The sequence below is a fragment of the Heptranchias perlo genome, chromosome 2, assembly GCF_035084215.1.
Source record: "Heptranchias perlo isolate sHepPer1 chromosome 2, sHepPer1.hap1, whole genome shotgun sequence".
NCBI lineage: Eukaryota > Metazoa > Chordata > Chondrichthyes > Hexanchiformes > Hexanchidae > Heptranchias > Heptranchias perlo.
In genome coordinates, this window is record NC_090326.1 from 65434609 (window position 1) to 65461448 (window position 26840).

Here is a 26840-nt window from a genome sequence, read left to right on the forward strand (position 1 = left end):
TGGTTTACTTGAAGACTTTTGTGACTGGTGGGCATCGGAAGATATTACCTGCTTTATTGACTATGATAACCATATTGTTATTTTACGTTTCTCACACGCACCTTTAGTTTGACTGGGCCGCTTGTTAGGTAAAGCAAAGATCCAGGGAATACCCAATGGGAAATCCATTATGCCCTGTCTGAAATGGTAGGGTAAAAATGGCAGCATCACTGCAGATCGCACAAAGGCAGAGAGAAAGTATTAGCCTCCTCCCAGTTTGACTTTCTACCCAATCCACAGCATCAGCCTTCATGCTCAACATATTCTCTTCCTCCCCCTCTTATACTCAAAATCACTATTGTTCCTCAACCTTCTGTCACCCATGACAACCTTCTGTTACTGCTTATCATTTACTATTAAAAATCCCAGCCCCAGCATTAAATCTCTTCCCCCAGAACTGCAGACCAATGCCAGAAGTTTAAGGACCTAACCGGGGCAGACGAAGTAACACACTGGCTACTTTCCCTTTTCTTCCTTGGGCCCAGCACACTCTGTAGCATCTCTGTGAAACAGCAACAGCCACATTTCCACAATCGTCTCCGTCTCCTTAATCCCAAGGGGGTAATGCACACCTATTCATACCTTATACTCTCCTTTCCTGCAGATCCACTACAGCAACAGGGAGCAGAGGATGAGGAAGAACAGGAAAAGAGATGTAACTTCTTCCACATCAACAGTGAAGATCATGAAGATAAGAAGGATGATGGTGAAGGAGAGAGGTCAAAATCAAGTCCATCCATGGGTACATGGAGCAAGATCCTGCCCTATGCTCCTCTGTCACAACCTTTAATCTCACCCTCTGCATTACTTGTTTTTTCACTACCACGCACCAGCTTGGATACTTTCACCCTTGGTTTGGGAGGGGACAAGATTAGTTAATGTTATTGAGGATGTGGCGCTTGGTGATACACAGAGCACCAGGGATCTGGAGGAGTGGGGAGCTGTTGAGGCCAAGGAGAAGGCTGCCCATGACTTCAGATTTGTGGAAGCCAGATCTCATGGGTACTCATCTCAAAAGAAGGATGTTTGAGGAACATCACATCTACATGCAGCCTCTGATCAGTCTCCGAGCATGTGCAGCAACTATTGCCTGTGAGAGTAGAGTCTACTACTCTCATCTGTGGCAGCACCAGTTTTTTTCTTCATTGCAGGCATCAATGGAGCACGTGGCAGCTTCATTGGAATCTGCAGCAGTCCCACCTAAGAAGCAGCCAGAGATCAGTCAGTGCCACCACCTCCATGGAAGCACAGACTGCAGCTCTGAGTAGCAGTAGGGGACAGAATAGATAGTACCCTGTGAACCGACCTGCAGACCCTGGGGCTAGGATGCATGCTGCTGTCTCTCAAGGCTTTCAGGATCTGACAGCTGCTATTAGACCAGCCAGCCCATAGATCAATAAGGACACAGATCCAGAGGCTAGTGGAATGGTGATGGCCAGAGGTAAACCTGCCTTAGGCTGCCAATCTATCAGGGCAGTAGCATATGCTTCCCCTTCAGAGCACCAGACCAGTGTCTTTTAGGGTATGACGTCAGGCTGCCCAGGCACAAGTTCCAGAGATGTAGACAGCAGTGCTTCTTTCTGCATAGCAAGCTGCCATGAGAGGCATGCTGTCATGAGTCTTTTGTAGCACAAGAAAAGCAAACCACCTCTCATGATACTGGCCCTCAGGTTTCACTTAGGAGAAGCACTAGAGTAAGAGGAAGAAAGGCTGATTTAGCCACCACAAGGAAGCACAGTGTGAGGAGAGACTAGGTTGGCTAGTGTTCACTTCAAAGGTTGTTACATTAAAGAAGAATGTGCATTTATATCGTAGTCAGTTAGAAAGAACTTGCATTTATATAGTGCCTTCCATGACCTCAAGATGTCCCAAAGCACTTTACATCCAATTAAGTGCTTTTTAAACAAAAATTTAGTCATTGTTGTAATGTAGGAAATTGGCAGCCAAACATGGCAGCCAATTTGCACACAAGGTCCTACAGATAGCAATGAAAAAAAATGACCAGATCATCTGTTTTAGGTGTTGGTTGAAGGATAACTATTGGCCAGGACACTGGGAGAAGTGTCTTCTTCTTCGAGATAATGTTATGGGATCTTTTATGTCCACCTGAGAGGCAGATGGGGCCTCAGTTTAATGTCTCAACCGAAAGACAGCACCTCCAACAATGCAGCACTCCCTCAGTACTGTACTGAAGTGTTAGTGTACATTATGTGCTCAAGTCTCTGGAGTGGGACATGACTCAGGCAAAAGTGCTCCCACTGAGCCAAGGATTACACCTAGTTATTCATGGAGATTAGAGTCACTTATTTTGTGTTGACTTATGTAAGCAAGTGATCATTATTGTCATGGTCACGCAGGGGAAAGGTATTTGATGCATTGTAATGTTCTAGGATGGGTAGTGGATTGAAAGATTTGTCCTTTATTTGAAAATGGGGGAGAAGGAGTTAAGGCAGTGGTGATAGACTGTGTTAACTAGAAGGGAAGACTTCAATGATCCTAATGCTCCTTGCAGCAGTCACTGAGGAATCCTAGAAATGATGGTCATCCTGATGCTTTCCTCCATGTATTTCTGCCTCCAAAGCAGCAAGAGTTACCATCGCAGGACCTTTTTGGATGGCGAAGTTATTAATCAAAGTTCTTTCTTTCTTAGAATCATAGAAAATTTACGGCACAGAAGGAGGCTGTTCGGCCCAGCATGTCCGCATTGGCTGAAAATGAGCCACCTGGCCTAATCCCACTTTTCAGCACTTGGTCCGTAGCCTTGTAGGTTACGGCACTTCAGGTGCACATCCACGTACTTTTTAAATGAGTTGGGGGTTTCTGCCTCTACCACCGTTTCAGGCAGTGAGTTCCAGACCCCCACCACCCTCTGGGTGAAAATTTTTTTCCTCAGCTCCCTTCTAACAATTACTTTAAATCTATGCCCCCTGGTTATTGACCTCTCTGCTAAGGGAAATAGGTCTTTCCTATCCGTTCTATCTAGCCCCTCATAATTTTGTACACCTCAATTAAATCACCCCTCAGCCTCCTCTGTTCCAAAGAGAACAACCCCAGCCTATCCAATCTTTCCTCATAGCTAAAATTCTCCAGTCCTGGCAACATCCTCGTAAATCTCCTCTGTGCCCTCTCTAGTGCAATCACATCTTTCCTGTAATGTGGTGACCAGAACTGTGCGCAGTACTCAAGCTGTGGCCGAACCAGTGTTTTATACAGTTCCAGCAGAACCTCCCTGCTCTTATATTCTATGCCTCGGTTAATAAAGGAAAGTATCCCGTGTGCCTTCTTAACCATCTACCTGTCCTGCTACCTTTAGGGATCTGTGGACATGCACTCCAAGATGCACTTCATAGAAGGTTACAGCATGGAAGGAGGCCATTCGGCCCATCGAGTCCAAATAGCCTCCTCTTCCTCTACACTTTTCAGTATCCTCAAATTTATTGTGTACTCCCTTGCCTTGTTTGCCCTCCCCAAATGCATTACCTCACACTCCTCCGGATTGAATTCCATTTGCCACTTTTCTACCCACCTGATCAGTCCATTGAAATCTTGCTGCAGTCTACAGCTTTCCTCCTATCAACCACGCGGCCAATTTTTGTATCAGTTGCAAACTTCTCAGTCATGCCCCCGACATTGTGTCAATGGGCACAAATTTTCTCACACCGTCTCCTGAGCGGTATGCCTGCCAGGCCGCTTTGCCCTGCCAGGAATAGCTGTCGGGAAGCTAGCGAGGTCTCCAAGGTGACTTGAGTGCTCCTCTGGGCCCCATAAGAAAAATTTGGGACTCTGCTGCCTTGGGCTCCCGTCCCCAGCCACATGACCTTTGCTACAACCCGCCCCCTGGATTTACTTTTTTGCTGCAGCTTCCTCCTGGTGCCGATGGGTGGGCCTCTAGTAACCCCAATCTTTGTTTCCCACCCCTCCTGCCGGCCAGTTGCAACATTCTGTCCAAAACAGGCAAGCAGCTGACCGACAGCATTCAAATGAGGCCCGGCAGCTGAAGTCTCCAGGCCACTGAAGAAGACTCCCGCACGGGATTGCTGTCCGCTCCAGCCAGCTTTCTGCGAGGAGTTAAAATCGGGCTTGTAGTTTCCAGCTATGCCTCAATCTTAAGTTATATTAGCTACTTTCCAAACCTCAGGAACTTCTCCAGAATCCAGGAAGTTTACAAAATTGTTAGTTACAGCTTTATTGACCTTAGTGCTCACTTCAAACTAGAGTACAAGATGTCTAGACCAGGTAGTTTGAGAACAAACCTTTTACGTCCATATAAATCCTATTCTACGTGTACTTGCTAACTCTTCTGCAATTCCTGGAAATCAGCTTAGGCAACTTTCTCTTCCCTTCTTGGGTGAAGTAACTAGTTAATTCTATTTCTTTGTCCCCCAGATTCCCATTAAAGTGGAGCAATACTTTCTCCATCCTTTGATTACTGTATAAATATTTGAAAACCATTTTATTTAAAAAAAAAACACGTGCTCAGCAATCTTGCATTCATTGTCTCTCTCGGCTTTGTTCAGTTGCTTTTGCTTGTCTTTATCATATTGCTAATTGCCTGCTGGAAAGCCTTCTACTCATCTCTAATTTTAACTCTTTACATCTCTACTTAACCATACTGGCATCTCTGTTTAATCAGTCAGCATGTCTGAAATTCAGAATTATTCATAGCACATCAACTCAAAACTGTAGTAACAAAATGAACTTTTCTACTTTCACTGAGTTATATGTGCACAGGTCATTACTGTAGATTGTCCTGGTGGAAATAGCACACAATAGTGCCTGTGTTAGAGCATTTAAAACTTTTGCACATAAATGTTTGTGCCAATTTAACAAATTACATTCCATTAAAGAGCATGACATACAAAGAAAGTCTCACTAATATAGAACACATTAGATCATATGGCAGTCAAACCAGTTTATTTTTTAAAACTTTGATACAGAGTACATAGTGAATTGTAGCAGTCTTCCTCTTACAAAAGCATAATGAATTAGTTAAATCATACAAATACACAAAGATTCTAGATTTTAGTTTCTTCAAACAGAATCACTCAGTAAATACACCTCTCTTCTCCCTCCCCCTACAAGCTTCATCAAGGTCCAAACATGTTTATGTGGTGCTTATAATATCCGTGGATAGTAAATGTTGGAATACGAACTGTAAAAATGTGTAAATCCTACTTTGGGCGAGTAACAGGTTGACCGTCTTACATTAATGGTTTTTAGAATTAAAAATGGAGTTACAAATGCAATTTTTTTCCAAGAGTCAGTACTGTCCTAAGCCTCTGTCACACTTAAGGGCTTAAGTATTGTAATACAATTTTGAGATCACCCAACATAGAAGTATGGCAGTATTATAAACTTTACAACTTAGAAGTTTGAACTCCCTATACAAACTATAAAGTTAAAACCAAAACACTATGGAAATAATAATGAAATGGCCTTCAGCTCCAAATTAAATTATTCTCTGGCTAGCCACAGAACATTGACAGAATCTCTGTGTTTGGCTCCTCTCTCAGTAATTCTTTGCCGTATTGAAAATTCCTCAGATGGGGTCAGTTATTTTGACCAACTTTGGCTGCAACAACCACAAAATAGCTTTATAGGTGCCAGTTAGCTACACAATGGGCTTTACTCAATAGTTGAACAATATGTGCACAAATCTTTGAAGGTGGTAGGAGAGGTTGAGAAAGCAGTTAAAAAAGCATACGGGAACCTGGGCTTATAAGTAGCGGCATAGAGTACAAAAGCAAGTAAGTTATGATGAACCTTTATAAAACACTGGCTCGGCCACAACTGGAGTATTGTGTCCAATTCTGGGCACTGCACTTTAGGAAGGATGTGAAGGCCTTAGAGGGTGCAGAAGAGATTTACTAAATGGTACCTGGGATGAGGGACTGCAGTTAAATGGAGAAACTGGAGAAGCTGGGGTTGTTCTCCTTAGAGCAGAGAAGGTTAAGAGGAGATTTGATAGAAGTGTTCAAAATCATGAAGGGTTTAGATAAATTAATAAAGAGAGACTGTTCCCATTGGTAGAAGGGTTGAGAACCAGAGGACACAGATTGAAGGTGATTGGCAAAAGAACCAAAGGCGACATGAGGAAAAACCTTTTTTAAGCAGCGAGTAGTTATGATCTGGAATGCACTGCCTGAAAGGGTGGTGGAAGCAGATTCAATCGTAGCTCGTAGATGAGGGCAATGCAGTTGATGTGGTGTATATGGACTTTCAAAAAGTGTTTGATAAAGTGCTACATGTTGGACTTATCATCAAGATTGCAGCCTATGCAATAAAGGGGGCAGTAGCAACATGGATGCAGAATTGGCTAAGGGACAGGAAACAGAGAGTAGTGGTGAACAGTTGTTTTTTGGACTGGAGGGAGGTGTACAGTGGTGTTTCCCCCGGGGTCAGTGCTGGGACCACTGCTTTTCTTGATATATATTAATGACTTGGACTTAGGTGTACAGGGCACAATTTCAAAATTTGCAGATGACACAAAACTTGGAAGGGTAGTAAACTGTGAGGAGGATAGTGATAGACTTCAAGAGGATATAGACAGGCTGGGGGCATGGGCGGACACATGGCAGATGAAATTTAATGCAGAAAAATGTGAAGTTAAACATTTCGGTAGGAAGAACGAGGAGAGGCAGTATAAACTAGAGGGCACAATTCAAAATAGGGTACAGGAACAGAGAGATCTGGGGGTATATGTGCACAAATCGTTAGAAGGTGGCAGGGCAGGTTTAGAAAGCAGTTAAAAAAGCTACGGGATCCTGGGCTTTATAAATAGAGGCATAAAGTACAAAAGCAAGGAAGTCATGATGAACCTTTATAAAACACTGGTTTGACCGCAGCTGGAGTATTGAGTCCAGTTCTGGGCACCACACTTTAGGAAAGATGTAAAGGCCTTAGAGAGGGTGCAGAAAAGATTTACAAGAATGATTTCAGGGATGAGGCACTTCAGTTATGTGGACAGACTGGAGAAGCTGGGGTTGTTCTCCTTGGAACAGAGAAGATTGAGAGGAGATTTGATAGAGGTATTCAAAATCATGAAGGTCTAGACAGAGTAGATAGAGAAAAACTGTTCCCATTGGCAGAGGGGTCAAGAACCAGAGGACATAGATTTAAGGTGATTGGCAAAAGAACCAAAGGTGACATGAGGAAAATCTTTTTTACACAGTGAGTGGTTAGGATCTGGAATGCACTGCCCGAGAGGGTGGTGGAGGCAGATTCAATCATGGCCTTCAAAGGGGAACTGGATAAGTACTTGAAAGGAAAAAAATTGCAGGGCTACAGGGATAGGGCGGGAGATTGGGACTAGCTGGATTGCTCTTGCAGAGAGCCAGCACGGACTTGATGGGCCAAATGGCCTCCTTCCGTGCTGTAACCTATTATTCTATGTGTCGTTCAGTTTCTAAGAAAATGCGAATGCCTGGCTCATGCTGTACTGTGGTGAAAACCATTCCGTGTCTACGAAGTCGCTCATAGAAGGTGCGGATCCTGGTTACATCATGTTTATGTTTAAAAGAATGGCAAGAGTGACTACTAAATAAATGTTAGTTCAAAAACAAAACACTGTAGCAAAATGTAGTCTGGCAGTGATCTGTCAACAGAAATAGATAGGTTGATATCCCTCCACTGTAAAATGGCACGTGCAATAGTATTCTGTTCTCCTGTAAGATAAACTGCTTTGAGGTCACCATGAACTGCGCAAGTTAGGATTTTGTACTCTTGCATACAGTCTGAAAATCAAACTACCGTCAAGAAAAATTTCAACTTCCATAATGCTAAGAGTGCTGGTGAGCTCTACTTTGCTGGTAGACATAACCAAACTTTTCCCTTGTTGGTCTAACTCTTGGTGAATAGGTTTAAGGGATGAAAATTAAATTTAGAACAAAAAACACCCCCTTCCTATATCAACACTAAATATCTAGAACATAGGTCTATCCACAGTTCATTAATTTGCAAATTCTTGATATCAGTAGGTTCAGGAAGTGTTGGGCAGAGTTGATCAGCTTTCTTGAGGGAGGATGAACAAAAGAAAACGCAGAAATCAACTGGTGGTGCTTAAGAATGGAGCAGCACTGGCGAGAGGCGGGGAACAGGTCATTATCTTTTGATTTGGGGAATAGTGTGTAGTGTAAGAAACAATTTAAAACAATAAAAAAAAGTTAATTACTGTACCATGTTTGAGAGGTGTTCAAGACTTCAGATGGCCATCATAATTCATATTCAAGCACTGATTTCAGAATACACAAATTGACATGCAAGGTTTCATGGAAAAATGACACTTGATTGTTTTTAGAAAAATGTACTAATCCCATTTACAGAATTCATCTATTCAAGTGGAGCTGGATATGCTGGAGTGACAAGGGTGAGTGATCCCCTTACTGAATGCTCACGCAATTTTCCTTTTTGCCCTCTCATGATTATTTGTTATAACTGATTGCAGGAATACTATGACAACAAATGGATTTATCAAAATCATTTTAGAACAAACCACCTGACATTTATTTAACTGCAGCCACTTACACTGTCTACTATTTACTAATTTCCCTGTAGTGAAGAATAGTTTTACAACAAGCCTATAATAGACAAATGGAGAATAATGATATCTTTGTTAAAAAAATGCTGCATTGTTGTTTTGTCAAGGTTATTGTGCATTACCTCTCAGTCAAACAATATTCATCTATGTTAGAAAATCTTTTGACACCACCCAGGTGATTAAACTCAAAATATAATGGAGAACAGCAGTGTTACTGGATTCTTGTAAACACAATTTTGTTTGCACCAATACACTCAAACCATTAGTTTCAAGTGAACATTTCAACTAGTCCATAGTGCTGTAAAGCTCTACATTTAGAGAACCTGCTGCACTTCAACGGCACCATAATTTTTAATTACACAGAATAGAAGGGATAAAATACTCAATAAACTTAATTTATAATCAAAAAACAACTGCATCCCATTACTTTAACTCTAATTATTATAGTTTGTGGCTTAAATGTTGCACACCTCCATTAGAATCTTTGACCCATTTTACACTTATTGCCCAACAAGAATCTCAGTTGGAAACACTATCAGCTTGTAGATAGGCCATTAGATGGCATTCTACACATAAGGGGCTCAATTTTCAAAGGGTGGTGGGGATGGCAGCAGGGCGGGGGGAGGGGTCAATGGGTGCGCGCAAACCCGGATAATAAAAACTTACCGTTCCCCACTCGATTGCGACTCAATTGGTGGCCCTTAATGTGGCTTCTGGGTTGGCCGTCCAAAAGCTGTGCGGTGGGCAGACTGCGCACCCGCATGACAGGCTGTCAGCTGGAGTGTCTACATTTAAAAGGGCCATTGCTCCAATGGATTTTGCTGGAGCAAAGACCAAGAACACACAATATGGAGCAGCACAGGGGCAAGGCTGCTCCAAGATTCAACGATGCCTCTCTGCAGCAGCTACTGGCCGGTTGAGGAGGAGGAGGGAAGTGTTTTACCCCGTGGACTGAAGGAAGTGGCCTGCCTCTGCCACCAAGAAGGCCTGGCTCGAGGTGGCAGAGGAGGTCACCAGCAGCAGCAACATCTCCCGCACCTGGATCCAGTGCATGAGTGCTTCAATGACCTAATTAGGTTAGCAAAAGTGAGTACACTTAATGATTCTCCTGCATTCAGTGTTCCACATCACCACCCCCATCCCCAAACTCATGCTGCACTGCAAAGACTACTCCATCACAACTTACCTGCACTTCCTCACCTCCCCATTTGTGGACCCACCACTACCTCTCACCCCAATTCTCATCCAATGTGATGTCTCTGTCTCATACTCACCCTCCGATACACCTTTCATGGTCAGCCTCACCCCAAAGCAATGCATTCATCGGTTGGCCATTTCACCATCACTCACTCACACGTCTGTACTTTCTTCCCTTATTAGGAGAAGAGAGCTCAGAATGCGCGCGAGAGGATGAGGACTGGAGGGAGGCCTCCACAAATAATGGTCCTCACAGATGCAGAGAAGGAGGCCCTGCATATCAGCCGCACCCTTGAGTGCCTGTCCGTCGGGGACGCCGAGACTGGCACCCCACAAACGTCTGGTGACACAACTTTAACATTCATCACACACAAATGAATTGATGTTAACAATGCTTGCCATGTTGAACACTTCAGCATGCTCATCGCAACATGACACATCTGCGATGATGCTTAATATTGCCTTCTGTTCTCTTACAGGCCATTCAACGACCGCATTGATGGCAGAGGGGACTCCTCAGAGGAGCTCCAGGCCTCTAAGGGCGCACTGTCACATCTTAGTGAGCCATCCACCAGCGCAGATACTCACACTTCGATTAGTAGTCAGTTAGTTGGGATGGCACCTGGTGAGTCACCACACACGTGAGCACGAGCAGACAGTGGTGGAAGGAACAGCTGTGGAGAGTCCGTGGCGGTGGGAGCACTCCTCTCCAGGCTCTGCTCAGATGGGGGCCATCCTTTAAAAGGAGAATGATCGAGGGACAGCAGCACATATGCGAGGTACTGGAACAGGTGCAACGCGCACTCTCCACAATAGCGCAGAGAATGGAGGAGTCCAACTCCTGAATGAGTGGAGTGGTGGCACAGGGACGTGAACAACTGTCTGTGATAATGTCGCATGTAACTGCAGAAATGTCTGAGTTAGTGTCGCAGGGTGTTGTGGGAATGTCTGCGATGGAGAGAAGGCTAGCCTCCATTGAGCTTCAAGCATGGCTCACAAATCAGTCCATTCAGGCCCTGACAACGGACCTTCGGACTCAGGGTGAACAACATTCTGCCGCCTTAAAAAGGGTGACAGATACTTCAGAAGTGGCCTTCCAAGGCATCACACATGTCCTCCAAACTATTGTCCAGCAGGGTGTAGGAGTGATGTGGGCCTGGCCCAGGAGAGGGATGATGGCGCAAGGGGACATGGAAGTAGGGACGTCACTCAAAGCGCTCTCACGTCTCACTCGTTGCCCCCCTCTCAATCAGTACACGCAATGCTACCTCCCCTCCAGGTGGCCGAGTCAGCCCCTGTACAGGTGCAGCTGGAGCAGTCTTTGGAGGGGCCTTCACGGGCTCCAAAGCCCAGAGGGCATAGGCCAAAAGCATCGAAGCAGTCCGGGCATGAACATGAGCAACCTGACACTATCTCTGCTGCAGCCACAGGGGATGCACCACATAGAAGCGGTAGGAAGAGAACGGCTAAGGGTTTATGATCATGAAGGGTATGCACAAGAATGTCTGACAGATTGTCATGTTTTTCATTTATATTTATTTTTTGTTAAAGTCACATTAAATGTTATCATTCTCACCACTACTGTCACATCTTGCCCATTGTCCTTTCATGTGCTTCACCATGAATGGCGACACAACACCACTCAGTGGATCACTTTACAGTGGGTGTATGTGTAGTTGCAGGACTGGTTCATTGGGGGTGGGGGGGGGGAGGGTTGCTGGTCTTTCCAGGTGGTGTGAGGACTGGACTCTTCACACTTTGATGTTAGGAGAACCGATCACATATGAATGACTCCCTGGCCTCATGAGCAGCCAGGTGAGCCGCTGCTCTGCCCATGGGTTCATCCTCCTCCTCCATGCGGATAGCAGATGTGGATGGTGGATGAGAGGATGGGGCCTCCTCAACCGGTACCCCTCTCTGTTGTGCCATGTTGTGCAGAACACAACACACTACTATAATGCGACCCACTCTCACTCATGCGTATTGAAGCGTTCCCCCAGAACGATCGAGGCACAGAAACCGCATCTTGAGCAGCCCTATCGCATGTTCAATTACAGACCTGATGGCAACGTGGCTGTCATTGTATTGACACTGTTGCTCACTGATGGGGTTCCTCAGAGGCGTCATGAGCCACGTGTGCAGGGTGTATCCCTTGTCCCTGAGGAGCCAGCCCTTAAGGATCTACGGTGCGTGGAAGAGGCCCGGGATATTGGATTCCCTCAGAATGAACTAATTGTGGGAGCTGCCAGGGAATCTGGCACACACGTGAAGGAATCTTTTGCTGTGGTCACAAACGAGCTGAGGGTTGATGGAGAGATACCCCTTTCTGTTGAACAGTCCTGGCTCGTGTGGAGGTGCTCGGATTGCTTTATGGGTGCAATCGATTGCAACCGGCACCCGTGGGAAGCCAGCCACAGAGTGGAATCCCACTGCCCTCTCCGTCTGGCTGAGATCGTCCATGGGGAAGTTGACGTACTGCGAGGCTCTGAGAAACAAGCAATCAGAGACCTGACTTATGCACTTGTGTGCAAATGACAGAATCCCCAGCGATGTTACCGGTGGCACCCTGGAATGATCCAGAGGCAAAGAAGTTTTGGGCAGTGGTGACTTCAACAGCGACGGGTAATGAGATGCCGCCAGGCCCAGCCGGGAGCAGCTCGGCATGAAGGAGGCTGCAGATGTCTGCGACCACCTGGTGACTCACTCTGAGCCTCCATATGCACTGCTCCTCAGAGAGGTCCAGGAAGCTGAGCCTTGGTCTGTAGACCCTCTGACGAGGGTAGTGTCTCCTGTGACGTCGCTCTCTCTGTTGTTGCCCTCTGTGCTCTTGTGCAGGTGCCTATGGTGCAGCACTGTGTTGTGGATCTCCAAGTGCAGAAGTGCACGCCGTGCCTGGCTAGGATGTTGTTTGTCCTCAGATGTATTGGTAAATGCAGCTATTCCTCACCCCCATCCTGATGGTGTCAGTTTGAGGGGGTCCGGAAAGTTGGTAAATATGTGTAAACAGAACAATTCTGAGTGTAAACCAAGAATTTTCAGTTGAAACACAAAGATCTCCCAGTCACAAGTTTGTCTGAGAGAACTGAGTGCCCTGCTGCAATAACTCACCTTTTATCCCCATCTGTCAAATGTCCAAATGGCTGCCGGCTGAAACACGCCTCCTTCAACATGGAGTGTTTCAGACAGTACGGGAAACACGCTGAGGCAGAATGAAAATCCTTTCCCTGTCTCAATCACCATAAAATTAAGTACTTTAACAACTTTAACTATCTTAATGACTGCTTTAAATATCAGCCCGCCGGCTTTAATTGCTGGCGGGACTTCCGGATTCCTGAAGCACCCGCACACAGATGCATCTGTGTTAATTCGTTCCCGCTCCGGATTTTCCCGATTTTCGTTGCCCCCAACGCACCCGAACTTCCATTTGAAAATTGAGCTCAAGGTGTCCCATAATTCTGTATTTTTAAGGAGATGGGGGAAGGGAAGCTAAAGATTGAGCAGTGAAATTTGGGATAATCAAGTAGCCCCAGATTAAGTACACATCCTGCCAACAAATCAAGGCATTAACCACTGTCATGAAGACATCTGTGGCAACAATATTCCATCTACACTGATTGTAGGTTGCAGCTCAGTTCATCGCCAGAGAGCAAATCTAGACAGAGAGAAACAGTTTCCCCATCTGACAACTTTGTGGAGCAAAGACCTGTCCTGCTTTCATATCAAAAAGGCCACGTTTTCCTCTGAGTGTTTTTCTTTAAGGCAAAAAGGATTCATATGCAGCGTTAAGAGTGGGGGAAAATATTATTTGCCTTATCGAAAGAGGTAGAATGTGCGCAAAAAAAATCCTGAACATTTTTAGTACAGTGAAACCTGTCAACAACTTCCCAGGACCCACTTCATGTGTTAATAGACAAGTGAATTCTTAATACAGGATCAAGTATACATCAACATATTAAGGATTATTGATTTTGACCAAACTGAAGAATCAGCCTCATGTATCTACAGAAATGTATCTACAAAAATAAGTGCAAAAATAGTGATAAAATAGTGGTCAAATACAACAGCTTGAGTCTGTTTTATATTGGTATTTTTGTCTTTGCATTCAGAGAGCGTAGACATTACTTGAATTGATTGTGCACGCAGCAAATCATAATACTTAAAAAAAAGTATCTCCACTCACTTGCAAAGATTCTATCAGGACAAGGGCAAGATTATGTTTCCCAAGATTATAAAAAGACATTGGTGCAGTCTTTGAACCTATTGCAGTTACCAGGTATGGGTGAAATCTTTCCCACCTTGCATCTTTTTGGCTGGCCTGCATTCTTTCACAAGCCCAGCCACAATTTCCGAGTAAAGGTGGCTATGGGTAGGGGAGGGAAAGAAAAAGAGGAAGACAGCAAGGCAGAAAAAAATAGTTTGAGGCAAATGCAACTTTATGCTGACTACATCAGCATCTGGTCTAAATGTAACAGGGTCATGGTCTTCATGACAAATTTCACTGTAGAAAGGTTTTATTTGAAGGATCTTCGAGTACTCTATGCTCAAAGCAGATACATTATTTAAATACATACACCAGACTATTAATGTACCTTGAATACATGCTATCACCATTCAAAAGTTATCTGTACTGAGCTTTGAATAAATTCAATATTGGAAGCATTCTGTGTGCCTTAGTTAAAAGGAAAGCAAAGGCATAGCATTAGATCTCGAGATGCAAGTTAATATAGAGACATCCATTCATTCTCTTTACAAGCAATAAATACATTGTATATTTGCATATGTTATGCACTTACTGTTTGTGCTAAGTTCCTTGTAAATAACCAAACCCTGCAGTATATAAAATTATATCTGAAGCAAAAAGTGCATGGATTTTAGATCCAACATTTTTGTTAAGGCATCAACCTGCTCAGAACATATCTTAATACCTTTACAAATTTAGAATAAATAGAGAGAAATAACCGCTTATATATAAAGATTACAGATGCTCCATAGGTGTATGTAATAAATAAAGGATAATAGTCATGAAACAAAGAACGAATGAATCTGTGTCGAAATATCGATATATCCGTTCACCAAAGTATTGGATTGTCAAGCTTGTCGAAGCCTGGATCTTTCCGAAGTTCCCAGTAGGTTCCTGTGCTCACCCACAGTTCCTTTCCACCTTCATGAGATTGTCTGTAAGTAAAAGATTGAATTGCCTCCTCAAAATGTGTGCAGTTGAACAAAACACGGAAATGCATGAATTACTAGGTAGCTCGTAGTTATGGAATTGGACCAGCAACTGAAAGTTCAAATCCCACCATGACAAGTTATGAAATTGAATTCAATAAATCTGATAATTGTGAGCTAGCACAAGAAAAAATTAGGACAAAAACTGCTGGATCACAGAAACCCAGGGGGGCCATGGAAGAGATCGGGGGGGGAGGGGGGGGGGGGAAGAGAAGGGGAGAAGATCGGAGGTCGCTGGTGGTCGGGTGAAGAGTCGGAGGTAGCTGGTGGTCCACGTTGGGGGGGCGGGGGGGGGGAGCAGCCAATTGCACAGGGGTTCTGTCAGCCAGGTGAGCTTGTTGGGTCTGGATGAAGCACTCCTGCTCCTCCGGGCTCACAAGCATTGCAATAAAGGCACTCACCTCATGGATCCGGCCCTTCCCGCCTGATTTCATCTAACTTGATTCAGAGGCGATGGGAAGCCCGAACAGGTAAGGCTAAATTTATTTTATTATTCCAATACACAAAATATTAAGTACCTCAAGTATCTCAATGAGGTTCATTGCCCTTTTAGGTATTGGCCCGCCAGCTTTAAGTGGAGGCGGGACTTCCTGGCGCCTGCTCTCCACACACAGACAAACCTGCCTGGGTTAAACCCAGAAGTCAGCGTGTTGGAGCCGGGATGTGGACCCGGCCTGAAAATGGAGGATTTTATTCCCCACCTGTCCCCAACCCACCCATTCTTGAGGGTTAAAATTTACCCCAATGTTTCATCTTCACTGTGACGACACCCACCATCGTGGCACTAGCGCTGTTCAAAGTAGGACAGGGTTACTAGAATCATAGAAAGTTACAGCACAGAAGGAGGCCATTCGGCCCAATGTGCTCATGCCGGCTAAGAAAGAGCAATCCAGCTTAATCCTACTTTCCAGCATTTGGTCCATAGCCCTGTAGCTTACGGCACTTCAAGTACACATCCAAGCACTTTTTAAATGAGTTGAGAGTTTCTGCCTCTACTACCCCTTCAGGCAGTGAGTTCCAGATCCCTACCATCCTCTGGGTGAAAAAAATTCTCCTCAGCTCCCCTCTAATCCTTCTACCAATTACTTTAAATCTATGCCACCTGGTCACTGACCCCTCTGCTAAGGGAAATAGGTCCTTTCTATCCACTCTATCTAGGCCATTCATAATTTTATATAAGTCAATTAAATTAAATTCCATGAAAACAACCCCAGCCTATCCAATCCTTCCTCATAGCTAAAATTCTCCAGTCCTGGCAACATTCTTGTAAATCTCCTCTGTACCCTCTCTAGTGCAATCACATCTTTCGTGTAGTGTGGTGACCAGAACTGTATGCAGTACTCAAGTTGTGGCCGAACTAGTGTTTTATACAGTTCTAGCGTCCTCCCTGCTCTTATATTCTATGCCTTGGCTAATAAAGGAAAGTATCCCGTATGCCTTCTTAACCACCTTTTCTATGTGTCCTGCTACCTTTAGGGATCTGTGGACATGCACTCCAAAGTCCCTCTGTTCCTCTACTCTTCTCAGTATCCTCTCATTTATTGTGTATTCCCTTGCCTTGATGCCCTCCCCAAATGCATTACCTCACACTTCTCTGGATTGAATTCCATTTGTCACTTTTCTGCCCACCTGACCAGTCCATTGATATTTTCCTGCAGTCTACAGCTTTCCTCCTCACTACCAACCACATGGTCAATTTTTGTATCATCTGCAAACTTCTTAATCGTGCCCCTTACATTTAGGTCCAAATCATTAATATTTACCACAAAAAACAAGGGACCTAGTAGTGAACCCTGTGGAACCCCACTGGAAACAGCCTTCCAGTCACAAAAACACCTGTCGACCATTACCCTTTGCTTCCTGTCACTGAGCCAATTTTGGATCCAACTTGCCATTTTCCCTTGAATCCCATGGGCTTGTACTTTTCTGACCAGTCTGCCACGTAGGACCTTGTCAAAAGCCGTGCTAAAATCCATGTAGACTACATCAAACGTGATACCCTCATCGACCCTCATTGTTAGCTCTTCAAAAAATCCAATTAAGTTAGTCAGACACGACATTCCCTTAACAAATCCAACTATAACAAATGGATTGATCAAAAACATTTTAAAACAAACTACCTGATATTTATTTAACTGTAGCCACTTACAAAATGTTCTTCACTCCTCCATCACCATCAAGCTGGGAGATCAATCCTGGTTCAATGGGGAGTGTAGAAGGGCATGCCAGGAACAGCACCAGGCATATCTTGGTATGAAGCACCAACCTAGTGAAGTTATAACACAAGGCCGGCTGCACCAAAAAACAGGTTTAAGATAACTAAGTGTTCCAAACACCAAAAGGATTAGAGCAAAGCTCTGTACCCTACCACATCTAGTCAAGAATGGTAAACTAACAGGGGAAGGTTCCATAAACATGCCCATTTCATCCTCAGCCAAGGTGGAGTTATACCTGGTATAATAGGAAGATGGCTGTGACTGTCACAGGCCAATCAATGCAGCCCAAGTACATTGTTGCTGGAATTCCTCAGGGCAGCATCCTTAGCCCAAATCATCTTCAGCTGCCTCATCAATGACCTCTCTCTCATAATGTCAGGAGTGGGGCCGTTCACTAATGATTCTACAGTGTTCAGCTCCATGCACAACTCCTCAGTAAATAAAACAGCCCATGACAGCCTACAGTAGGACTTCGACAACATCCAGGCTTGGGTTGACAAGTGGCTAGCAGCATTCATGTCACGTAAGTTACACGCAATGACCATCTCCAACAAGAAAAGGCTCAGCCACCTCTCCCTGATCTTCAACACCATGACTATTACCATCTTCCTCTACCAGCATCCTGGGGTCACTGTTGACCAGAAGCTTTATTCGACTGGCCATATCAATACCGTAGCTACAAGAGCAAGGCAGAGGCTGAGTACTCCTTGTGACGAGTAGCTTACCTCTTGATCCCTCAATGCCGCTCACCATCTACAAGGCTCAAGTTAGGAGCATGATGGAGTACTCACCATTCTCCTAAATGGATGCTGCTGCAACACCCAAGATGCTCGACACCACCCATGACCCGGCCCAGTTGATCAATACCAAATTGAATATCCACCCTTCCACCACTGCTGCATTGTGGCTGGTGTACTCTATCTTTTTAAAAAATTCGTTCATGGGATGTGGACGTCGCTGGCGAGGCCGGCATTTATTGCCCATCCCTAATTGCCCTTGAGAAGGTGGTGGTGAGCCGCCTTCTTGAACCACTGCAGTCCTTCTGGTGAAGGTTCTCCCACACTGCTGTTAGGAAGGGAGTTCCAGGATTTTGACCGAGTGACGATGAAGGAACGGCGATATATTTCCAAGTCGGGATGGTGTGTGACTTGGAGGGGAACATGCAGGTGGTGTTGTTCCCATCTGCCTGCTGCTCTTGTCCTTCTAGGTGGTAGAGGTCGCGGGTTTGGGAGGTGCTGTCGAAGAAGCCTTCACGAGTTGCTGCAGTGCATCCTGTGGATGGTACACACTGCAGCCACAGTGTGCCGGTGGTGAAGGGAGTGAATGTTTAGGGTGGTGGATGGGGTGCCAATCAAGCGGTATACTTTGTCCTGGATGGTGTCGAGCTTCTTGAGTGTTGTTGGAGCTGCACTCATCTACCGGATGTGCTGCAGCAGCTTGCAGCCCCACAACCTCTACCAAGAAGTATGAGTAGCAACATCATGGAAACATATCATCTCCAAGTTACGCATCATCCTAACTTGGACATATATTGCCATTCCTTTATTGATGCTGGGGCAAAATCCTGGAGTTCTCTATATAACACCATTAACCACAAGGGTTTGCGGAAACCCCCAGGATGTTGGTAGAGGAAGACGGCAGTGAGTTCGAAGTCCACCACCACCTTCACAGGGCAACTGGGAAGGGGCAATAAATGTGGCCTCGCCAGCATCTGCCGCATCCGCCACATCCTGAGAATGAAAAAATTTTTTTTTTTTTTTAAAAACTAAGTATGCAAGAGATATTTTAACAAATCTGATTAAAGATGCAATATAAAATTTCACAAACTACATCACGATAACCAAAACTACTGCTTTCAGACTAGTACCATAAATTTTCCATGTTCACATGCTTTACAAAGGTAGTACTATTTACTATGCAGAATTGAAATGGCAAAAGCAACTTCCTTTCCATACAATCGTTAATGACAAATTTTAGTACAATCAAATAATTTGGATCCCTGGAGTGAAATATTGATATCACTTCAATGAATTGTTTATGATAGCAGTACTTGGTAATAAAGCCACCTCATAAATGTTTCATTTTACTGTTCAAATTTTTAATTTGGCAATAGGCCGAGACTGAAGAAAGGACAGCTCATCGTGGCCCAGTTGGGTTGAAACTGTGCTCTGTGGTATTTTAACCAACACACTTATGTGGCATGAGATTTCTACCCAAATGAGCATGATTTTAATAATCTTTTCAAAATTTGATTGCAATTAAAATTTGACAAATTTATCCATACACACGTTGTTAAAAGCAATGGACAATAATGAACAGAAGTGGAATACTCAATTTACCCCTATGAAATGAGAAATCCATTGTCACCTGTATTATGAGGTATTCCCACTCAGAATAAACCAGATGTTCCACATCACATTTTTCTATATCCTGAATGAGTTCCTTCTGCGTAATGGTGAAGACTAGGAATTATGCAGTGTATTTTGTAGTTACCAACCAAAAGTCAAACTACTATATTCTTCCTAATTTCACAGAAACCACAACCTCATTTATATACATTTCAAAGATAACCCAATGTGGACATCCAGTTCAAAATTTATTTCAAGTAAATCCTGTGAAAATGTGTTCTGTAGTTAGTACTAAAGATAAATTGACAAATGGTATCAATCTAATTTATGATGCAAACTCACCCAAAATGGCTAACATACCTAAAAAATCGAGGTTGATGAGTCACATTATTTTCTTCAAGAATTCTCCTCCTTTCTCTTTGAAGTTGTTCAATTCGTTCTTTTTGGGATTCTGCAGCCTCTATGTTACCGTCTTCCAGGTGTCTGAAGTAACATTTAAATAAATGTTTAGAAAAAGTTTGGAACTAAAACATGGATCGAGAAAGTACAACACAACGTACAATAAAAAGAACATAATTTAATTGACCTTTTTGTGGATTTGTGACCAAGGGTTAAATTACTGTAAAGAGCTGTATTGGGACAGGAGCCTCCTTCTGTGTTGTAATTCCTTTGATTTTATTAGTGAGACAAAATGTTCCTATAAAATGTTTTTAAGCACTTCAACATTCATCACTAATTCTCTCCAAGGTGTATTAACGATCATTTTTGTGACACTTGAGCCATTTCGTTCCCCTACATAAAGAGTAAAAATTAATGGGGATATGAGACCTTTTTCAGACCTTTTAAAGACCTGATTCGAAAGAACTGGAACTATTACTTGAATACGAAGCAGCAAAAATCTTGGTCTTTTTTGAGTCACATTACTCCTCAAATATAATTTTGTAATAAAACTCTACCATTTTCTGAGGAAGGTTTTGCATATTCTTGACGCATTATCCTTTTGTTGTGCTTCCACTGCCTCAAAATGAGGAAAAGTAGCAAGAATATCAATTGTGGCAAAGACTTTGGGCACATCTCTAGCAAACGGTCACTCACCCGCCCTTTAGGGGAGTTGAAGGAGGAGTGGGGGATATTTGCTCCAGCACTGGTCCGCTTGGCTCCCGAGCAAGAGGTTGATTCAGGAATTTGTTTATTTATATATATTTTAAAATTGGTGCCTCTTCAGGGTTCCAGGCCACATGCCGGGGCTGACTCCACTGGTAGGACCCACATGTGCCCTTGTGGAGGCCGGTATGCCTCAACTCGCTGGGCATATCTGCTGCCAGTACTATGCTAGAGCAGGCGCAAGAACTTCCGGCTGAGGGCGTCCCCACCTGTGGCCCTGCCCCCAGCCAGTCATTTACCTTGTAAGGGGTGAACAGAAGTTGTACCTTTTACAAGGCAAATCAGAAACTCCCAGAAATGGTGAAAACTCTAATCCCACCCTCCCTGGTGCACCTGCGACTTCCTGACCCCACGGGCTCAATTTCAAAACCGAGCAGGGAAGAGGGCGAGGGGAGTCAAATTGAGGTTCAGAAACCCATTAGTACAGGTTTCCCGGACGTCCTTACGATTTTGACGGAAGGACGTCCGGGAAACCTGTACTAATGGACGGGAGACCAGCCAGGGAGAGGACATGTTCAGGTAAGTCCGCAGGTAAGCCTTTGTATGGATTTGGGGGGGGGGGGGGGGGGGGCGAGTGTGGGCATAGGTTGGCAAGGAGTCGTGAGGGGTTGAAATCGGGAAGTCCAGAAAAATGGAGGCCCGAAGCCTCCTCGAAAGGTTTTAAGGCCTAACCTGCCTCCTGGGAGCGGGTTGGTTGACCGGCCTTCTTCCTGCCCCCGTGAAAACTGGAAATGGGCAGGTTGGAGGTGGGTCTGAAATGGTAGCAATTTTCAATGTCCCCCCCCACACGTTTTTCACTTTGAAAATTGAGCCCCATCTCTTGCTGCTGCCCCTTGGCTGAACACTAGTTCCCTTTCCTGCGAGTACAAATGGCATTTTGCCATGTTCCTGAGGCACGGAGCAGCAAGCTGATGTCCAACAGCTTTAATGGCACTGAACTGGGAACAGTGTTTGAATTAAAGTACAGTTGGCAATTACCGTATAAGTGAACTATCTGCTCCAGATAACTAAAACAGACTTCCCAGCTCACTGCTGGGATACTGCTACAATTGGGGTATGGGGGAAAATTTATAAAAGGCTTACAGCCCAGATCTGCACATCACTTTCTATGGTGCTCCGACATCATTCCCCTCCCTGATCTCAGTGACTTCCCTACCAATTGCACCACATCCTAGCCACACCCACTGGACTCTCGTGCCAGTACTCCGACACCCAACAATCTCTCGACCCAATGTTACTATCCCATCATCACCATCCCACTGGCCCGACAGCCAAAGGAGCCTCAGAATCCAAATCAAATATAGAATCAAGAGTTAGAATCATAGAAAGGTTACAGCACGGAAGGAGGCTATTCGGTCCATCGAATCCGTGCTGGTTCTATGCAAGAACAATCCAGCTAGTCCCACTACCCCACCCTATCCCCGTAGCCCTGCAAATATTTTCCTTTCAAGTAATAATCCAGTTTCCTTTTGAAGGTCATGATTGGATCTGCCTCCAACACCCCCTCGGGCAGTGCATTCCAGATCCCAACCACTCGCTGTGTAAAAAAGTTTTTCCGCATGTAACTTTTGGTTCTTTTGCCAATCACCTTAAATCTATGTCCTCTGGTTCTTGACCCTTCCACCTATGGGAACAGTTTCTCTCTATCTACTCTGTCTAGACCCTTCATGATTTTGAATACCTCTATCAAATCTCCTCGCAACCATCTCTGTTCCAAGGAGGACAACCCCAGCTTCTCCAGTCTATCCACGTAACTAAAGTCCCTCATCCCTGGAATCATTCTAGTAAATCTCTTCTGCACTCTCTCTAAAGCCTTCACATCCTTCCTAAAGTGCAGTGCCCAGAACTGGACACAATACTCCAGTTGTTGTCGAACCAGTGTTTTATAAAGGTTTATCATGACTTCCATACTTTTGCATTCTAAGATTCTATTTATAAAGCCCAGGATCCCGTATGCTTTTTTAACTGCTTTCTCAACCTGCCCTGCCACCTTCAATGATTTGTGTACATATACCTCCAAATCTCTCTGTTCCTGTACCCCTTTTAGAATTGTGCCCTCTAGTTTATATTGCCTCTCCTCGTTCTTCCTACCGAAATGTATCACTTCGCATTTTTCTGCATTAAATTTCATCTGCCACATGTTCGCCCATGCCTCCAGCCTGTCTATTTCCTCTTGAAGTCTATCGCTATCCTCACTGTTTACCACCCTTCCAAGTTTTGTGTCATCTGCAAATTTTGATATTGTGCCCTGTACACCCAAGTCCAAATCATTAATATATATCAAGAAAAGCAGTGGTCCCAGCACCGATCCCTGGGGAACACCACTGTACACCTCCCTCCAGTCCGAAAAACAACCGTTCACCTCTACTCTGTTTCCTGTCCCTTAGCCAATTCTGTATCCATGTTGCTACTGCCCCCTTTATTCCATGGGCCGCAATCTTGATGATAAGCCTACTAGGTGGCACTTTATCAAACACTTTCTGAAAGTCCATATACACCACATCAACTGCATTGCCCTCATCTACCCTCCCCTGTTACCTCATCAAAAAACTCTATCAGGTTAGTTAAACGCGATTTGCCTTTAACAAATCCGTGCTGGCTTTCCCTAATCAATCCACACTTGTCCAAGTGGCTGTTAATTCTGTCCTGGATTGTCGTTTCTAAAAGTTTCCCCACCACTGAGGTTAAACTATAGTTGCTAGGTTTATGCTTACACACTTTTGTGAACAAGGGTGTAACGTTTGCAATTCTCCAGTCCTCTGGCACCACCCCCGTATCCACGGATGTTTGGATAATAATGGCCAGTACCTCCGCAATTTCCACTTGTACTTCCTTCAGCAACCTAGGATGCATCCCATCGGACTGGGTGATTTATCTACTTTAAGTACAGCTAGCCCTTCTAGTACCTCTTTTTTAAATCAATTTTTAGTCCATCCAGTATCTCAACTATATCTTCCTTTACTGAGACTGTGGCAGCATCTTCTTCCTTGGTAAAGACAGATGCAAAGTATTCATTTAGTACCTCGGCCATCTCCTCTGCCTCCATGTGTAGATCTCCTTTATGGTCCCCAATCAGCCCCGCCCCTCCTCTTACTACCTGTTTACTGTTTACTTGCCTGAAGACGACTTTTGGATTCCCTTTTATGTTGGCCGCCAGTCTATTCTTATACTCTCTCTTTGCCCCTCTTATTTCCTTTTTCACTTCCCCTCTGAAGTTTCTATTTTCAGCCTGGTTCTCACTTGTATTATCAACCTGACATCTGTCAAATGCCCATTTTTCTGTTTCATCTTACTCACCATCTCTTTTGTCATCCAGGGAGCTCTGGCTTTAGTTGCCCTACCTTTCTGCCTCGTGGGAATGTGCCTAGACTGTACCCGAACCATCTCCTCTTTAAATTCAGTTGCAGTTTTGCCTACCAATCTTTGATTTCAATTTACCCGGGCCAGATCTGTTCTCATACCATTGAAATTGGCCCTCCTCCGATTGAGTATTTTTACTTTAGAGTGGTCCGTGTACTTTTCCATAGCTATTCTAAACCTTATGATACAATGATCACTGCTCCCTAAATGCTCCCCCACTGATACTTGCTCCACTTGGCCCGCCTCATTCCCTAGAACCAAATCCAGCAATGCCTCCTTCCTCATTGGGCTGGAAACTTACTGGTTAAGAAAGTTATCCTGGACACATTTCAAAAATTCCACCCACTCTTTGCCCCTTAGATTATTATTGTTATCCCAGTCTATATTAGGATTGAAGTCCCCAGTTATCATGACTCTATAGCTTTTGTACCTCTCAATAATTTCCCTGCAAATTTGCTCCTCTATATCCTTCCCACTAGTTGATGGCCTATAGAATACACCCAGTAGTTTAATGGCACCTCTTTTATTTCTTAACTCTAACTAAATAGATTCTGTCCTTGACCCCTCCAGGAAATCTTCTCTCTGCAGTACTGCAATATTCTCTTTGATATTGGGCAGTGTCCTAGGCCCAACCATCTTCAGCTGCTTCATCAATGACCTTCCCTCCATCATAAGGTCAGAAATGGGGATGTTCGCTGATGATTGCATAGTGTTCTGTTCCATTTGCAACCCCTCAGATAATGAAGCAGTCCGAGCCCGCATGCAGCAAGACCTGGACAACATCCAGGCTTGGGCTGATAAGTGGCAAGTAACATTCGCGCCAGACAAGTGCCGGGCAATGACCACCTCCCCTTGACATTCAACGGCATTACCATCGCCAAATCCCCCACCATCAACATCCTGGGGGTCACCATTGACCAGAAACTTAACTGGACCAGCCATATAAATACTGTGGCTACAAGAGCAGGTCAGAGGGTGGGTATTCTGCAGCGAGTCACTCACCTTCTGACTCCCCAAAGCCTTTCCACCATCTACAAGGCACAAGTCAGGAGTGTGATGGAATACTCTCCACTTGCCTGGATGAGTTCAGCTCCAACAACACTCAAGAAGCTCGACACTATCCAAGATAAAGCAGCCCGCTTGATTGGCACCCCATCCACCAACCGAAACATTCACTCCCTTCACCATCGGCGCACAGTGGCTGCAGTGTGCACCATCCACAGGATGCACTGCAGCGACTCGCCAAGGTTTCTTCGACAGCACCTCCAAAACCCGCGACCTCTACCACCTAGAAGGACAAGAGCAGCAGGCACATGGGAACAACACCACCTGCACGTTCCCCTCCAAGTCACACACCATTCTGACTTGGAAATATATCGCCGTTTCTTCATCGTCGCTGGGTCAAAATCCTGGAACTCCCTTCCTAACAGCACTGTGGGAGAACAGTCACCACACGGACTGCAGCGGTTCAAGAAGGCGGCTCACCACCACCTTCTCGAGGGCAATTAGGGATGGGCAATAAATGCCGGCCTCGCCAGCGACGCTCACATCCCATGAATGAATAAAAAAATACTGCCACCCAACCCCCCCCCCCCCCCACCTTTTCTTTCCTTCTTGTGGAGAAAGTACACTTTCTCTTGTGGTCCCAGACTGTGATAAAATACACAATGGTGGAACGGTGAAATCCTGTACATCTACAGCTCAACTCCACTTGGTATCAATTGCTAATAATATACACAGCTCCCTGTGGAAGTTTTTCATTATTTCTGATCCTCCTCTTTCAGTTTACAAACAGTTTTGCACAATTTCTTTCTGCCACTGTAGGCTGAACATGCTACTTCATTAAAACTATTCCTTGAAGTGTTCAGTAGGTGGAGCTAAACTACAGAAAAGCAAGAGGAGAAATTTTAAAAATCCTTCTCTGCCATCTGAGTTCTACTTCCCAATATATTCCTCCCTCCCCTAAAGGAATTGCTGTATTTTACTGGGTTTTACTCCCAGATACTACATAGAACTTTTAAAAAATGAAATGTGCTACACTGTTTCTTTCGCACTTGATTTATTTTGCACAATACCAGGCTTAGCTCAAGAGAGCATTCAAGGGAGTTGATGAATCGGTGCCAGATTCAAGTTGAATGCAGGCAACAACCAAACAGAATGGATTTAGTTTTTCTGACGTCCTGAATTTCTTCATTCGACTCTCCTGGCTGTAATCGCAAAGCCTTTGGGAGTAATTTTAACCCCCCAGGACAGGCGGTACAGTGGCTGAGGCTGGCGGGGGGGGAGCGGGTAAGTGTTAAATTGGTAAAAATGTGAAACCCAACCTCAACCCGCTGCGAACGCACTTACTTCCTGTTTAACTGCGGCGGGTTGGGGGACGGCTGAGTAACCTGCGCTCGAGAGGTGGGTCGGTAATTTTAATATGCCTCAGATTTTGTCAGGCATTTGAATTTAACGCCCCCAGCACGGAAACCCGGCAGCTCAAGGGCAGTGAGAACTGCCGGATCCAGCTGGTAAATGCTTTTCCAGAACTGCTTGTGGACCAGGGGGAGCAGGAATGCTTCCCCCCGGCCCCCCAAGCAAACCTGAAAAGATCTCCTCCCCTTCCTCACTTTGCCCTGCGCCCCCTCCCCCACCAGCCCCCGCGCGATCCAATCTCTCCTCCCGCACGATCCAATCTTGTAGATTATTACTATGGAGATGTTTTCTGTGTTATTTTGTTCGATTCCAACACATCACAATGATTTGCCT

The 26840-nt window shown here is 44.7% G+C and overlaps 1 protein-coding gene across 2 annotated transcripts in view; it reads right to left on the reverse strand.

Annotated features, from left to right (window-relative positions):
- Positions 1–4936: 4936 nt before the first annotated feature.
- Positions 4937–26840, reverse strand: part of osbpl3b (oxysterol binding protein-like 3b) — a 226963-nt gene continuing 205059 nt past the window's right edge. For both annotated transcript variants that reach the window (XM_068001962.1, XM_068001971.1), the window contains 2 exons: positions 19926–20048; positions 4937–14947 (listed from right to left, as the gene is read on the reverse strand). In XM_068001962.1, the coding sequence (XP_067858063.1) occupies positions 14842–14947; positions 19926–20048 (229 nt within the window). In that variant the 3' untranslated portion in view covers positions 4937–14841. The remainder of the gene's footprint in view (positions 14948–19925; positions 20049–26840) is intronic.